Genomic DNA, 17,239 nt, shown 5'->3' on the forward strand with positions numbered 1-17,239 from the left:
TTCTATAACCTAATTTTTAATTCATTATTTTGAAAATTTGTAGATAGGAGAAGAAATGTAACACTTCTTTTTCTGTTTCTGACAAATTTTATGTAGCATGAGGTCCTTTAGTTTCATTCATTTTCCTATGAATGACATGGTTTTATTCTTTTTTATACTTAAGAATAAGCCATTTTATATGTTAACCATGTTTTTACTTGTATTTATGTTCATGGTTCCCTCATTGATTTCATATTTAGTGTGAATAATGTCATGATAAACATGGGCATCTAAGTAACTCTTTTGTATACTGACTTCATTTACTTTGATTATATTCCTAGCTGCTTATTTTAGTCTCTATTTATTGTAGTTATATTAATGTTTAGTTATCCCCTGGAGTGACTAACTTTGAGAAGAATATGAATGTACAGTAATATGTGCTGAATTCTGAAAATCTCTTCCAATTTCCATGATTGCTCAATACTATTCCTTTTCTTTCCCCGGCACCACGGCTTAATTATAGCCTTTGCCATCACCTTCATGAGCAACTCTAACTGCTCCTTAGTTTGTTCCTCTCTCATCTTTTCTTCTTTCATTTTTACTCCGTTCAATTCCAGAGTACCAGCTCTAAAGACTGGAGGATCTCAGACAGGCACCACCTCTGTGTGTGTATAAGCTTTTCCATCGTAGGCCTGCCTTTCCGATCTGCTAAATCTGGAAATTTGCAAAATTACACCGAAATGAATGAATCTATCCCTGAAAAATTCTCCTGTCCTCATAATTTACTCTTATTTACTGGAATGATCGGGGAAATTATTCTCTGACAGAAGAGTAGTAATATTTTACTTTGTAAAATTTCTTTAAATCCTTTCTAAATAATTTCAACTTGCCCAAAAATTCATGTCTTTTTTTTTAACTGCTCATCTTTTGTGTCATTTTTATCCATAGGAATCTCTCATGATTTTCCTCAGTATAGTATTATTAGTATGAAATAAAAAATGATTCACATATCCAGGGACTGTGTGTCAGACCCTTACCTGCATTCTTTTATTCAATCTTTGTATCATTTGTGTGAGATACATTATCCACTTTGTTTAGAGTAGGTCATTAAGATTAAGACAGATTAAATGATTTAGCCAAGATAATTTTACAAATAACTGGTTGAGTATTTTGTAGATTTATGAGAAATATCCAAGAAGTCCCAAACATGTAATTTAATGCACCTGTCTATCGAATATAAACCACATGATTATGTTATTGTTCTTAGAACATAATTGAAAAGGATTCAGAAACACTGGAAGGACTAATTAGAAATATTTGGAGGGATCTGTGTTTGTGAGCTAATGTTGTTTTCTAAACAAGCATGCACATATTATCATGAAGATATATAGATTTTGTATAATACCAATAAACTACTTTATTTCATTGTTTCCTCCTTAGAAATGTTTTGTTTATTTGCATTATCATTAGCATATTTTCTTTTCAATTATTTTTCCATCAGGCTGAGGAAATAGCTCACTGGATAAGGCATTTTTTATGTAAGCTGGAGGACCTGAGTTCAGATCCTCAACACCTACACAAAAGCTGGGAGTGTCAGTGAGCACCTGTAATTCCAGAGCTGGGAGATGGAGATAGAAGAGTCTCAAGCAGTCTGGACAGTCAGTCAACTTCAGGTTCAGAGAGTAATCTTGTCTTTAAAAAGTAAAATGGAGCCAGGCAGTGGAGGTGGACACCTTTAATCCCAGCACTCAGGAGGCAAAAGCCAGCGAATCTTTAAGTTCAAGGCCAGCCTGGTCTACAGAGAGACTTTCAGGACAGCCAGGGATAAACAGAGAAATCCTGTCTCGAAAAACCAACCAACCAAACAACAAACAAACAACTAAGATTGAAGACAGTAAAGGAAGACAGTCTTCACACATTCATATATGGATGCATGTACCTGTATGTACACATATACATACACCACAAACCCACCCATACACATAGAATATTAAATAAATAATAGTTTCCAGAAGGATCTAGTTTAATGTGAAATTTCTGTGATCCTATGCATCTTTCAATGTATGTAGTTGTTACATATGAAATAGAGAAAAGGTGAAAATATGAGGGCTTGCTAGATAGCTCAAGCAAGTAAAGGCTCCTACTGATAAGCCTTATGATATGGGTTTAATCCTTGGGACCCACAGATGGAATGGGAGAGCTAACTCAAATTCCATATATATATATATATATATATATATATATATATATATATATATATATATATATTACCTAAGACAGACCCCACAGCGATATTTCAGGAACCTAAAGATGAAACACAGGGTGTAATTACACTAATACAATTGTCTACCCCTCATGTAACCTCTAACTTGCTTTGAAGCTGCCAAGAGTCTATTCTTCTCTTCTCATAGCTTGCCTTACATGATGGCTATCAACAGTGCTGCTACCTCCACTTCCCAGCATACCAACATTCAGACTAGCTTTGGTCATTGTGATCAAAGCAACTGACATCTGTGCCACATAACAGTACAATTTAGTCATGTGTATGCAGGGATGATGATTGGTCTGTGATAATTAGAATGATGGTTTACCCTTAGTTATAGCTCTGAGACTAGAATAATTCTACTTTTTTGTTGTTGTTGCTGGTGCTACAAAATGGCCTTTGATTTGCTATTGCCAGATGGGAAAGAAAAGGATTCTAAATTATGGAAGACAACCAAAAAATTGTAACTTAAACCTTATGAGTAGTTTGATTAGATTGTGTCTGCCTGTGAATTACAGTGCCATTATCCTTAGCCCTGGAGCTCACATGACTTCTTTCATTATTCCACTGAACTAGACTAGAGTTCTTCTTGATCTAGACCTCATTCTTACATCAGAAGTGTGAACAAGAAGATTCTGTGAGATTGGCCTATTAGAGAGGACTTTGAAAGTTCTGCTTTATGATGCAACAAAGATAGAGATGGTCCTCTGCCAGTTAAGTAGTCTCTACCCATCTGCTTCATAAGCTGCCAAAATGCCTATGAATTCTCTTCCAACAGCTATTCTGGCTCATATGGTGGCCATTAACAATGTGCCTCCTCCTCCGCTTCGCAGCATACCTCGTAAGTAACACTTTTATGAAGGACTTGTGCCTTCATTATTGTTTCCAGTGGTACTTGCTTCATTGTGTAAAATAGGGATTTGAGAGGCTCTTACTTACAGCCTAGTAATGGAAGAACACAGTTGTACAAGCCTGGCTTTGCCTATTTGTGACTATTTCTATTATTTAGTTCTAAAATACTGTTTTCTTTGTAAAATGAAGATCTTGATGAGATCTTAGGGCTTCAACAATATGCCCCTTCTATATAAATTAAAAAAACCTTTCAAGTAAGAGAGAAATGGAATCTCTTTGAGATTACAGGAAACTACAGGCATCTGTTTCTGGTCAACCTTGTGTTCTCTACACTGAGTTGGTCCTACTATTCTGAGTACATTTTCACTAGAAAATTCTCATTTTAAGTTTATAATGGAAAAAAAGGTAATTTCCATTATTCTGAGTGAAATATGTTTCTATTTCACTTTCATACTTGAGCTTTTGTTTATCATGTCATAGAAATTATAAACACAGAATTAAATATTTTGTAATTTAGACATTGGACAGTATTTATCATGTTTAGTCAATATAAGTTCAGGATGTTGTACTAGGGTATTATGTAGGGCTAAAACTGTACAACTGTTAGATCTGTTCCATACCAGTGTACTTAATAATAACAGGCAATAATGCCTGTGTTGAAATTTAAAAACAACTTTAGGTAACATAGGTAATACTCATGACTCAAAGCTCACTGGAGACTTACTTCTAGTATTTTCTTCTATCTTCTTGTGAAAGTTAAGTTCTAGATAAAGTTTAAAATTTCACTGTCATTTCTAGAGAAAAGATATTAAAAACAGAAACTTATACCCTTTGAAGGAGTATAATATATATATATATATATACATATCTGTGTATATTCATATCAATACATGTAAAAATATTAAATATATATTATACAAAGTCCTTATAATTAACTGCTATATTTGTTATCTTTTTATATTTATTCCTATAGGAAAAGTATTCTTATATGTATTCAAAATTTTCTACTTCTATTTAAGTGGAAATACTTATTCAAGTAATTTTGCCCCTAAACCATCCACTGTCAGGTTTTATTTGTGAAAAAATAAACTACCCTAAGATTTTTTTTTTTATCAGCCCAGGAAGTGCAATAGCTGTGAGTTAAAAGATCAAATTAATTTAGAATCAATGGGATGAGATGTGTGCTGCCCTCTGCAGTCTCTTCCAAGGACACTTGACTTCTGTGAAGTGATTAAAAGATGAAAAATCGGCAGTAATTTAGATCTCAAAGCTGAATGGAGTATAATGGAGAGCAGCAGACAGCAGCGCTCCTCATTTTCTCTGTAGAGATCTTTAGAGGATTCTCTGTGCCTGTGACTGCCCTTTGGAGATGCCTCCTGCTTGCTTAATGGCTCAGGCTTTGTGTTAACTCCAGCAAGTCTACAGTTTTCCTTGGCTCACTTTGTTGTCACAGCTGAAACAATAATCTCATGAAACCTGAGAGTGGTGAATTTTTGTCTGTAGAGTGACACAACCTGTTTTATATTAGAGCTGTAAAAGTATAATGTACATAAATAGGGACGTTTGGTTAAATGCCCACAACATCTAGCCACTCTACACATCTTTGTTTGCTTTGCGTTTGGTCAGTAAAATTAAACTTGGGGATGCATATTTGCTTTCCTTTTAAATATGTTCATGTGAATAACATCTACTGAACACTTTCTACAGACAATGTATAAGTACTTTTCGTGTTGTTTCATTTATGCCTCACCAAAACCTTGTGAAGTCTGTGGTAAGCAGGGCAATGCCTAGCAACGGTAGCCGCATCCTGAGTTCCAGAAACTAGGAATACGCTAAGATGCTGACAAGGCAAGGGAGTTGTTATGTTTACAGGCAGATTTAAGGCAGCTAAATCAGCTGCTCTTGAGCTGGGGAGAACCTCAGACACCACAGTGCATACTGAAATCATAAAGACTTATCAGAGAAAAGAGACATGTAAAAGACTTGACTGGCTATTGCTAGCTTTGAAAATGAGGGAAGACATGAGACAGGGATGCATCTGGGCAGTGTCAAGAAGCTAGCAAAGACAGCCATGAATTCTTCCCTAGTGCCTCAGGAGTATCACCACCACACTGCTGATAACTTGATGCTCACTCAGTGACCTACTTCAGACTTGTGATTTCCAGCTGTAACACAACGCATTGGTGTTTCAGAGCTGTCTCTGGCAATCACTTACAAGGGAAAGGAAAAAAGATTGCAAGTTCTCTCTCATAATCAAAGGTAAAGAGGCTTATATATCATAGTAGGAGTCACAGTTGGGAAGGGGTGGAGGCTCCTCAGAATATCCTCATGTAAACGAACTCTACTCATGAAAACAATAGCATCAATAGAGACATCAATTACATCTTGTCTGCTAACCTCCTGATGCAAGGGACTCCACATATCACAGCTCTTCAAGCACTACTCTGGTTCTCATTGCCTGGGAAATTATGATTCCCAGACAGTGCACACAGGCCAGCCTCCTGAGTCAGTTTCCGGTTTTCTATAACCTCCTGCTTTTGACTCAGGATTCTTCACAGCTTAATAAGCCTAGGAAAGGGAGTTTTTTTTTTTTTTTTTTTTCAGAAGCAAAAGAGTGTTTTCACATTTTATTCTAGATGAGAATTACTTCAAAGATCTTGCAGTTAGAAGAGCATACAGTGGTTTTCCCATCTGAGTGAAATGGTGGACGGTGGAAACATTCACACTGACCCACTAGTATAACTTGATCTCTTGAAACAGCAGAAGGAAGGGAAAGAGTGTTAGTGAAATACAGGAGTCTGCCTTCACCCTTGCCTTGTGGTTAGGAGTGTGGTCTAGTGAGCTTTGTTTTCATTAATACGGTGCTCCTCTGTTTTCCTCACCATTCTTAGGCTTATCTTTCTGAGGAAAGATTTAAAGATAGGTTGTACACTTTAACTACTAGATCATCAGGGAGGAATTAGTGTAATGGCTGTGTGCTTTTCCAGGCTGCAAAGCACTCAAGGTTTGCAAGACATTTGTAGGTGTATTTTACTAGTTCTAATTTATTAGGATATAGAAGGAAAATAAAAGAGTTCAAGACTACAGACACTTTAGGGAATTCAGAAGTAAGGTAGAACTCTTAAGTGAATGGTTTTCTCTGCTCTTTTCCATCTTAAAGTGTACATTCTCTGAAATACCATGCTGCCATTCCTAAGACTTCAAGGGCATTTTCTGTAATTTGAGAGTCCTTTAGTAGTTCACTATGAAAGGAGTCTCAAAACATGTATTTAGAAAAGGGAATGTGGCACCATTTTAACATCTTAAACTACTCAAACCTCTAGAGGCCCAGGTGAGGGGGAAGCAAGGGCAGGGGGCGTGTTGGTAGAGAAGAAAGCCATAGAAGTGTATTGTCACACTTAAAGAAATAACATAAAAAGACAATGGAATATAAAAGAAACGAGGATGAGAACAGAAATTCCAAGAAAATAGAAAAAGAATAAATGGCTGAATGTTTGTGTGTTTCTTTACACTTATAGAAACAGTAAGTAAGGATAATTTCAGGAGACAACTCAGGGAACACGGCATTGAAAGATTTTAAAAATTGTTTTTCAGAGTAAAAGTCACTTTTTGTTGTTAATACCATGGGTGAAAATGGGTTGTTTCATTGGAAAACAAAAACAAACAAAAGAAAAACAAAAAAGGAAGCCGGGTAATGTGGCACAGGCCTATAATCCCAGCTCTGTAGCATTCCAGGCAGAAGACAGGATGATTTGTCTGGGCTATACACCAAGGCCTTGTTAAATAAGAAAAAAATATTTCTTTTTAAAATTACAGGTGTTACAACTATCTCAATATCTGCACGCCTTGGTTAGACAATTTTGAGTGGATTTTTAATATAAATTAATTATTTTTAAGAATTTCATATTGGAACAATGTATTTCTATCATTCCCCAAACATTCTATCATGTTCCCTCATTTTTTTCTCAAATTCATGGCCTCTTCTTTATTATATACCACATACACAAACACACAGACACACCCCAAAACCAAAAACAATAAAAAAACAAGAAAACCTAGTGAATCCATTTAGTGTTCTTCATATGTACTTGTGTTTACTGTTGACCACTTGGATTGTTTGCCGTATGAGAGGGCTCATCCCCTAGAGTCAACAAATGAGATTGTGAGATGACCTAGAAAACTGACTATCAAAAATTAATCAAATTATAGTTACTGGAGGAGAATCTTCAACCACTAATTTACTAAAGTAACATAATCCCTAACAAAATCTATAACCATGAGTTTATGCACAGAGAAATGTAGTTTTCACCTCATCATAGAAACTTCTTTGTGAAACAGACAAAGACCACTAGGGAAAATCACAATCAAAATGCAGAGTTTTAGAGCCCAGTCCCAAGGGATTCATCTACAAACACTTCTGCACTTTAGGCTCAGGGAACATCATGGAAGAAAAGTCAGAAAGATAGTAAGATCCTGACAGTCCAGGAGTTTCTTGTGAGACTGAGTTGATTGCCTGTAGCTCTTCATCTGGGGGTGGGACCTTAAGAAATTCTTCCCTCCAGCTTGTCATGTCAATAATGTGTTAACATTATGCAGGTCTTGTTTAGGCAGCCATATTGTTGAGATTTATTGAGTGGAATTTCTCTGTTATATATAGTAGATGCTGTCTTGCAGCAGACATCTTAGTCTTATCAATCTTAGAACCTTTCCATACCCACTTCCTTGATTTTCACTGAGCCTTGGATGTATGGGTTACATTGGAAATATATCATTTGGTATTGGACACCCAGTGAGCACTTATTCTCTGCATTTGATCAGTTATGGATCTGTAGTAGTCTTCACCTATTTCTAAGAAAAAAAGACTTTTTATGAGTGAAAACTACTCTTATCTATTGATATAAAGATAATTTAGTGGCTTTTATAAATTTAATTCCATTATTTCAGCTTGAACACAATTATACCTGAACAGGAAATTGTAAAGAAAACGAAAATCTTTGCAAATCAGATCTGTCCACTATGTGTTGGCCTGGGTCTCCTCAAGGACTGCAACTGTTCTGTCCTCAGTCTACCTTATAAATTAGAATTCTGTTATCAGTACTACTGTAATGTCAGTTCCTCAGCCAGTTAGGTCCAGCCTCTGTCTGTCACTGAACTAACCCCTGGTCTTCCTTCCAATATGTAACAGGAACCAGATACTTATTTTTGTGAAATGATTAAAGAAATTTCATCACATTAATTTCTGCTCTGAAGCTTAGGGTTCTACTGTTCTCTAAATCATAGATTATAATTCATTGTCTATAATCTGATATTTATATCTTTTTTTGAGGTGGCCAAAATCTATCACTGTGTCCTACTGTTTTCATTTCTATTAATATAAATTTCTTCTGTGGTTAAAATGATTATCATCATCCCTTAAATCTGTCCATACTGACCTTTGGGAAGTGGTGATGGAGGGTCAGCCATAAGGGGGATTCTTAGGTTTAATAAGATTCAAATGCTCACAAGAGTGGCATATGGGTACAGGAGAATGGGGAAGCTCTGTAGCACACAGACTTTCCTAGATGATGACTTCTTAAGATTTCTCAAGATGATGGACTTTAACCTATAAGCTAAAATAAATGCTTTGCTCACCCCCAAAGTTATTTTTGGTCAGTGTTTTATTACACTCAGAATGCAAATTTGGACAAAGCTATTGAACTAGAGAGTCTGACTATCAGGTATCTCTTAACAGCTACTATCCATTTTCCCCCAGCTCTTGGTGTCTCCCTAGGAAAAGCCACAGGCAATCCCTTACATACATGGCTTTCCAGTATTCCTGCTCATTCTGTATACATCTCTTCAGAGTTAACTGATTCTTTTAGTGCTCAGTGGATTTTTATGTGCATGTATTTCATTTTTCTCTTTTGTTTTTATTGCCCATGGCTTTTTGGTGTTATATACAAGAAAGTATTTCTCTCACCCATACTGTTTCAGCTTTTTTCCTGTCCACCTACTTTAGGATTTTGCAATTTCAGGTTTTATAGTCAAATATTTAATTCATTTGAGCTGACTTTTTATACCATGAGAAAAAAGACCAACATTTTTTTTTTTTGGTTTTTCGAGACAGGGTTTCTCTGTGTAGCTTTGCGCCTTTCCTGGAGCTCACTTGGTAGCCCAGGCTGGCCTCGAACTCACAGAGATCCGCCTGCCTCTGCCTCCCGAGTGCTGGGATTAAAGGCGTGCGCCACCAACGCCCGGCTAAGACCAACATTTTTATCTTTTATTTTCTTCTTCACATGGACATTCAATTTTCCCAGTACCAGTTCTTGATGAGATTATCTTTTCTGCATTTGTGCTTTCAGGACTGTTATTGAAAATTAGCTGAAGATAGGTGGATGGATTTTAAAAATCTGATTCTGTTCATTGCCAGGTCTATGTTTATAGTAATGTTATGCCATTTTGATTATAATCTTTTAATAAAGTTTTTCTTTTGAATGAGCTTTGATCATTTCATTAAAGATTTCTTTGATTGTGCAGTCTTTTGTTGTTGCCCTCCATGAGTTTTAAGATTGGCTTTTTATACTATAATGTAAAAAATAACGTTGGGATTATTGTAGGGTTGCATTGAAATTGTAAACAATATGGGGTAGTATGGTCATTTAAAAAATATTGATACTTTCAGTGAACATGGGGTATCTTTTTAAAGGTATGTGTGGCAAGATATTTTATTCCCTTACATAACATTGTTTTTATTCAATGATACTACATACATTCATACTATATAACAGGAGTGCCTTTTCTTAATAATGTACATGCATATACTTCATTCATCTTAATGGTTGTGTTGTATTTAATTTTTTGAATATAATAAAATAATCGTCCTGATTTTATATAATTTGCTGAACTGTTGTCTCTTCTTAAACCTGATGCTCTGTTTGCTGTTCAGATCCATCCATAGTGGTGTTAGAGAGAGTTTGGAAGGCAGATGAAGCTAAGGCTAAAGAACATGACATATTCAGTGCTTTTTCTATTCTGTTTCTTGTGTGTCCTCATCATTGTTTTCTTTCCTATCCTAATAATGAATATACAGCAGCCAAAGAGTTGAATAATTCAACCATTCCTTTCTGCTTCACCAGAAATACTGTGGGAGCTATTTCCTGAGTTTCACTTGGTGCTTCTTTCTCCTTTGCTTCTTCCATCTGGAACCTGTCTGACAATTCTCTGCATCTGTTTTTTTTGTTTGTTTGTTTTTGTTTTTGTTTTTTGTTTTGATGTTTTACATTAAAATAACTGATGTGTTTTCTCTCTCATTATCACTTGATACTGACGATAAAATAAGAGTTTGTTAATTTTGTGTTTAAATCAGACAAACATACTACACATAATTTAAATCTTATTAGTCTTTCAAAAATTAGTATTGAAGGAATGAGTTCATTGTGGTGTTTTGGTAATACTATGTATTTGCGGATCATCTTACTTTAGTCCACTTCTGCTCAGTACACTTAGACTCCTGTTCCCAGACCAGCCTTCCTTCTGCTTCCTTATACCTACTTTCCTTTCCTAGTCTCCCCTTAGCATTATTCTTTTCACTCTGATATCCCTCTGTAGTTTCCTGAGCGATATATTTTCACATATATATATATATATATACATATTATATATAAAATATATATAATATAGCATTAAAATCTGGATCCACATATAAGGTTATGAGGGAAAACATTCGGTGTTTGTCTTTCTATTTTATTGGTTTATTTTGTTTACCATGAGGCTTTCCAGTTGCATCAATATTCCTACAGATGTAATGACTTCACATTTTTATAGCTCAATAAAATTTCATTGTGAATATATAACTTACTTTCTTTATCCATTCATCTGCTGATGGACATCTCACTTGTAAGACAAATTGCTAAATGGTCTTATTAATAAAAACAAACAACAACAACAACAAAAAACAAACCCCGGAGCCAGATATTGGGGTAAAAACTGAGAGATCGGGGAATAAGACAAGCCTACAACCATCCTCAGCTCACCGACTCTTCAGCTTCCAAAGAGACCTACTTCCTGTATGCCTTTCTGTCCCTGCCCTCTTACTTCCTCTCACCGCCCAGCTACATCACTTCTTCCTGCCCAGCTCTGTCTGTACAGACCCCCAGACCTTTAAATTTCAACTACTGTAGGAATTTAAAGGCGTGTGACACCAAGCCTGGCTCTGTTCCCAGTATGGCCTTGAACTCACAGAGATTCAGATGAATCTCTGTCTCCTGAATGCTAAAATTAAAGGCATGTGCTACCATTACCTGACTTCTAAGTTTAATATAGTGGCTGGCTTTTTACTCTGATCCCCAGATAAGCTTTATTGGGCTGCACAAAGAAAACATCACCAAACTTACTATTATTAATAATGCATCAATATTACAGATGTGCAAAATTATCTTTGTGGTGGGACTTTGAATTTTTTGACAAGTTTCCGGGAGTGATTACATCAGCAATGAAGGGACAGAGACATAGCCCCACCCTGACACCCTGGGCAGCTTAAGGGGCTAGATTTTTAGGACCCCAACTCAGGACAAATAAGGATTTATGATTTGATGATGAAAAAAATATCAGAATTAACTAGTATAGTGGATCAGAGTTGGGAATTATATGAAAGCTATTTTAACATAGCCTTAAACATGAAGGTAAAGAGAAAGATACTCAGGAGAATGTAAGGCACTCCCAAGGGTGGTACGGGATGCTCTAAGAAGAGCAAACATTTGTCTTAACATTAGTCATGTATACCAATCTGGAGGCTACATCTTAAAAGTTGCTAAGAAACCATTTCCTCCTCTTCCTTTTTCTCATGAGAGAGATATGTCAGGTTGCTCCAGAGACACACCAGTTGAAACTACAATCTGATAATGGGAAGCAAGAAGCCAGTAAATTTACACCAAGCCTTCAGTATTATGTTCTCCACATGGTTTCTTGTGACAGTCTAGAAAATTACAGGTTTACAGGGGGAAGGGAACAGGACCTCAGGTAGTTGTTAATTGTGCAGGCGTCCTTGCTCCACTGAAGAAAAGGCTTCAACTAGATTACAGGGTGACGGCCTACTCTCTCTCCTTCCTCATGTCCCCCAAACGTTCTCTGATTTTCTCTCCTGACTCACTCATACCAGGGATGTCTGATTTAGGTTTTTGGGAAGTCTAAATGCTGATTTCCAGAGTGGCTCCACCAGTTCACACATCAGCAGTGACTACAGCTTCCTGTTTTGCCACACACCCAAGCCCACCAGCTGTTGCTGGTATTTGTGTTTTCTTTTCTTCCTTTTCTTCTTTCTTTCTTTTGGTTTTTAATTTAAAAATAGTAAAATTTGTTCTTTGGTGAATAGATCTTCATAGATAAAAGCATAATCACCATTTCATTTTCTTAACACCACTGTAATCAAGATATGGAACAATTCTATTACTTTCCCAAATACCCACTAACCTCTTCTGTATAGTCAAATATTCCTCCCCAGCCCTCAGGCTATATCACTGGCTGATTTGGCCTCTATCATTAGAGTTTTGCCTGTTTCAGAATGTCATATATTTAGGGTCTTTTGGGTCTTATTCTTTTACTTAACGTAATTCATTTTGAGATTCATCTAGTTGTATGTGTAAATAGTTCCTTCTTTTAAATATGTTTTTAGTTGAAATACAATTACATTAGTGTCTCCCTCTCCCTTCTCTTTCCTTCCCCCGGCTCCTATGGGCTGTGCTCTCCAGAACCTCTCCCATGACCCCTTCTCTAAAGTTGACAGCCTCCTTTTCTTTGAATTTTATTGTTATATCCATATATATGTGCATAAATGTAGGTTTATGAAAGACAACATTCTCAGTTATTTTCTTCTCTCTTTTTTAGACAAGGTCTTACCACATGTCCCTTGCTGGCCTTGAACTTGTATAGAACGAGCTGGCTTGGATTTTCAGAGGTCTGCCTGCCTCTGCCTCCTGAGTGCTGGTATTATCTGCATTCACTGCCAAGTTGGCTCACTTGTTTTCTTGATGTTAGCCATTCTGTCTGTGGTGAAATACAATCTGCAATTAGTTTCTATTTGTATTTACTTGAAAATTGAGGACTTTAAACACATTAAAACATGTTCATTGGCCATTAATGTTTTATGCTCTCAGAAATATCTATTCAGTTCATGGACCCATTCATTGATTGGAAGGTTTGAGTTTTAGTTTTAATTTTTCAGTTTTTAATATATTTTAAATATTAGCCCTGTGGATGAAGTAAAGTTGGCAAAGATTTCCTCCTACATCTAACCTGTCTCCTCACTCTGCTGGTTGTTTGCTTGGCAGTGCAGAAACTCTCTAATTTCATGTAATTCTACTTGACAATTCTTAGGGTTAGTTCACATGCTATTGGAGTCATTTTCAGAACGTTCTTGCCTGTGTCTATATTTTCCTCTAGTTGTTTGACTGTTTGAGGTTAACATATTATGGTCATTGATCTGTTCTAAATTCATTCCTACGCAGGTGAGATATGAATGAACTTAATTCTTTTCCTGGTGGATGTCTAGTGTTCTCAACACCATTTGATGAAAAGTCTGTCTTTTTTTCAAATTATGTTTCTGATACCTTTGTCAAGGATTATGTAGCTGTGCCTGATGGGGTGTACTGGTTATTTTTTGACACAAGCCTAGACATATCCAGGAAAGGGGTATCCAAATTGAAGAACTGCCTCTATCATCATATTGGCTCAGATGCATGTATGTTGGGTGTTGCGGGCCGCAGGAATATATCATAAGAACTCAGCTGGTTATGGAAAAGTCACTACCTGGAGGGATCATGGAATTCCTCCAGAGGAAGCCAAATCCCAAGGAGTTTTTGGTGTTACTTGGCTTGTTATATATCAGCTGTATTCTGTTATGAAAATCATGTGTGCCTTCATAGCTTTCCCAATTGACTTTTCCCTAAGAAGGACTAACAGCGTAGACTGAGCACTCTCTGGACATACACATTCCAGGTAATTTGGAGAACAGCCTCAGAGAAAGGCTTTCTCTGGAATCAGATATCTCCCTTGGCCACTTTCAAGGACTACAGGATACACCACCCAGGTGGACGCCCAACTTCCAAGGACTAACATGTGATAGCAGCCCACGTACAAGTCTCCTGACTTACAGTAAATTCACAAGAGGACGCCGCCTAGGCCAGGTGGACACTAAGTAATAGTTTTACACAATTTAGCTTAGGCCCTTCTTTCTTACAGCCTTACTAACTTTATAGACCTCTAACTACTTACCTAACCACTTCTAGGAATATTTAGATAAACTTCTGTGCTAACAGCTATGCTCAGCCAGAACTCCCAGTTCAAACCTCCCTGTATCACCAGAGGCATCTAGCTGTACACAGGTTGCCTAGAGACTGAGCACACTTTCCCCCACCCTGCAGAAAAACGGCAGACAGCTTGGACAGATAGGAGCCACAGGAAAAAAGAAGACAGTTTTATTTTCACCCATTGACCTAGCAACTTATAGATTTTTAACATCCTTTACCAAACACATTTAAGGTTATAGTTGTGCACGTAAGACCCCTCTTCTTAGATATTACCCATATTTAGCCTTTAGTTGATTCATTAGTCACTTCCCCTTTGGGTCACAAATGGTAATTAACAACTAGTGCCCTTCTTTGTAATTCTTATCAACCCTCCATTTGATCCTGATAGTGGACAATCACTGCCTGAGGAAGTTCAGGCTGAGTGTCCTGGGTGGAGGGGAGGATTGTGATTTTGGGGAGATATATAACTGTAAAGCAGAGGACAGGCCGGGGAAGAGAGAAGAGAATGGAAGAACGAGATGGGTAAGAACTTGAGAGGAACAAGCTGAGATGGGGAAGAACTAGATTGAAGAGCTAAAAGAGAGGACTAGAGGAACGAGATGGAAGATGAGGAAGAGCCAGATGGGGAAGAACAAGATGAGGAAGAGCCAGATGAGAGAGAAGGAGACAGGAGAGGAGCTGATAGGGGAAAGAACTAGATAGATGAGAACCTAGAAGGGACAGAACTAGATGAAGGAATTAAGATAGAACATAGAGGGGACAGTAGATAAATATAGAGAGAAATCAGGCAAGAAAGGAGCTAGACATGAGAACAGAACTGAAGCTGTGTATAAAGGATGTTATGCCAGAGGAATTAAAGCGAATGGATCAAAGAACTCTGAGTGCGTAGACTGATTTACCGACCCTAAAGATTCTCTGCTGGTTGATAGAGCCTTCCGCGGACCCTGGGAGGGGACTATCGAGGGGCTGGACCCCCATAGTCCTCGTTAGTTGGGTATTTTCTTGATTGATAATAGAGGAGGTCACAGCCCAGTGTGTGTAGTACCAGGCCTGGTTAGGGGGCCTCGGTTATTTAGGATAGGTGGTTAAGCAAACCAGAAAAGCAAAGCTAATAAGCTGAGTTCCACTATGATTGCTGCTTCAGTTCCTGGCTCTAGTGTCCTGCCTCGAGTTCATGCTTTGCCTTCCCTCAGTGATAGACTGTGATTTGGAAATGTAAGCCAAGTAAACCCATTTCTCTCCATGTTGATTTTGGTTAGTGTTTTTATCACAGCAATAGAAAACAAATTAGTATAGTGGGTTTATTTTTGAGTCCTCTATTTTATGGCATGTCTGTTTTGTGTTGGTACCATGTTGTCTTTGTCCTTATGGTTTTACAGTATAACTAGGTTCATGATACCTCTGGAACTGTTCTTTCTTTTTAGAACTTTTGATTATTTGGGATCTTTGTGTTTCCAAATCAATTTTAAATCATTGTGTTGATTATGTATTAAATTACTTGTGTATGTATGTGTATACATGCATGCCGCAGCACGTATTGGAAATTAGAGAACTACTTGAGAGAGTCAGTTCTCCCACTGAGTCCTCACATAGTGGCAGACACCCTTTGTGGTGGTATTCTAATTGTACTGAAATGTGATTTTGGTTGTATGTTAATAAATAAAGTTGCCCCGGGGGTCAGAGCTATTAGAGCCATAGACAGAGTGTGGCGGTGGTGGCACACGCCTTTAATCCCATAGATCTCTGTGTGTTCAGGGATACAGCCAGCATTGGAGACATATGCCTTTAAGACCTAGGGGGCTGTACATTTAGACAGTGACGAGGCAGTCACGTGTTTGGGTTTACAACCAATGAGAAGGCAGAACATTAATACTATAAAAAAGACGTACAGACAGGATATAGCTCTCTTTCAGGAAGCTGGGACAGCAGAAGGAAGGGTGAGATTTTAGCTCTGAGTTCTGACCTCTTGGCTTTCTCTTTTACATTGTTTCTGTGTTTCTTATTTAATAAGACGGTTGGTTACATCTACATATGGCGCCCAAGCATGTTGTTAAAAGGAAAATGCAAACTCCCTGTATCATGCCAGAATAAAAGAGCCTTCTTCTGCTATGGTACAGGACAAAAGCAAAATTAATTAAGGGACTATTCTATTACTAATCTCAACTCTTTGATTCTATTCTGATTCTTTAAACTTTTCTTAAAGTATGAATTTTCTATCAAAATTTACAAGATTAATATATATATAGATATTTATACATTTTAAACTTTGTTAAGATATGAATGGTCATATAGAGTACTAACTAATTCTAAAAAAAAAAAAAAAAAGGCTTCAATTACCTGCATATACATGTCTTTGTGTTCGAGTCTCTTATCAGTTTTCTGCAGGAAATCACGGCCAGGCCTAACATCAACTGAAGTCTCCAGAAAGAAGATGGGGCCCCACAACAACAACAATTCCACGTGGACAATAATAATATCATTAAGCTGACAAACATCATCCACAGATCAGCTTTGAACTACAAAATTGAAGAGCAATTTTGAGATGACTAGCTGAGATGATCCAGTCTCAAAGACTACTTGAATAAGGACTTGAGATAAACCCTGAACTTTGGCATTATACACAGACTGGATAATGAAGGATATAGTTACCTTTCCTAGAATTTGACAATTAACCTAAAATTTTTCTTTCAGGATAAAGAAAACTTCGCCCATACCCAGCAGGAAGCAATTTTAAGAATACGACGCCCACATTCCCAAAGAGGTGGTGTGGGGTGGGTGGTTTTATGGTCTTTTTAATGGGTTTTGGGTCTGGGATAATTTTCAGTGTTTAGGGGGGTTGGTTACAAGTTATTGTCAAGGGTTA

At 37.2% G+C, this 17,239-nt stretch overlaps 1 protein-coding gene across 2 annotated transcripts in view; it reads left to right on the forward strand.

Moving 5' to 3' along the window:
- Positions 1 to 2,494: 2,494 nt before the first annotated feature.
- The window catches only part of Cnbd1 (cyclic nucleotide binding domain containing 1), a 364,314-nt gene continuing 349,569 nt past the window's right edge, over positions 2,495 to 17,239 (forward strand). Inside the window, exon 1 of one of the 2 annotated variants that reach the window (XM_016001789.3) lies at positions 2,495 to 3,083. In XM_016001789.3, coding sequence (XP_015857275.2) covers positions 2,996 to 3,083 — 88 coding nt within the window. In that variant the 5' untranslated portion in view covers positions 2,495 to 2,995. The remainder of the gene's footprint in view (positions 3,084 to 17,239) is intronic. The other variant, XM_042270807.2, reaches the window with a different exon arrangement.

Source organism: Peromyscus maniculatus, chromosome 2 (genome assembly GCF_049852395.1).
Source record: "Peromyscus maniculatus bairdii isolate BWxNUB_F1_BW_parent chromosome 2, HU_Pman_BW_mat_3.1, whole genome shotgun sequence".
Taxonomy (NCBI): Eukaryota; Metazoa; Chordata; class Mammalia; order Rodentia; family Cricetidae; genus Peromyscus; species Peromyscus maniculatus.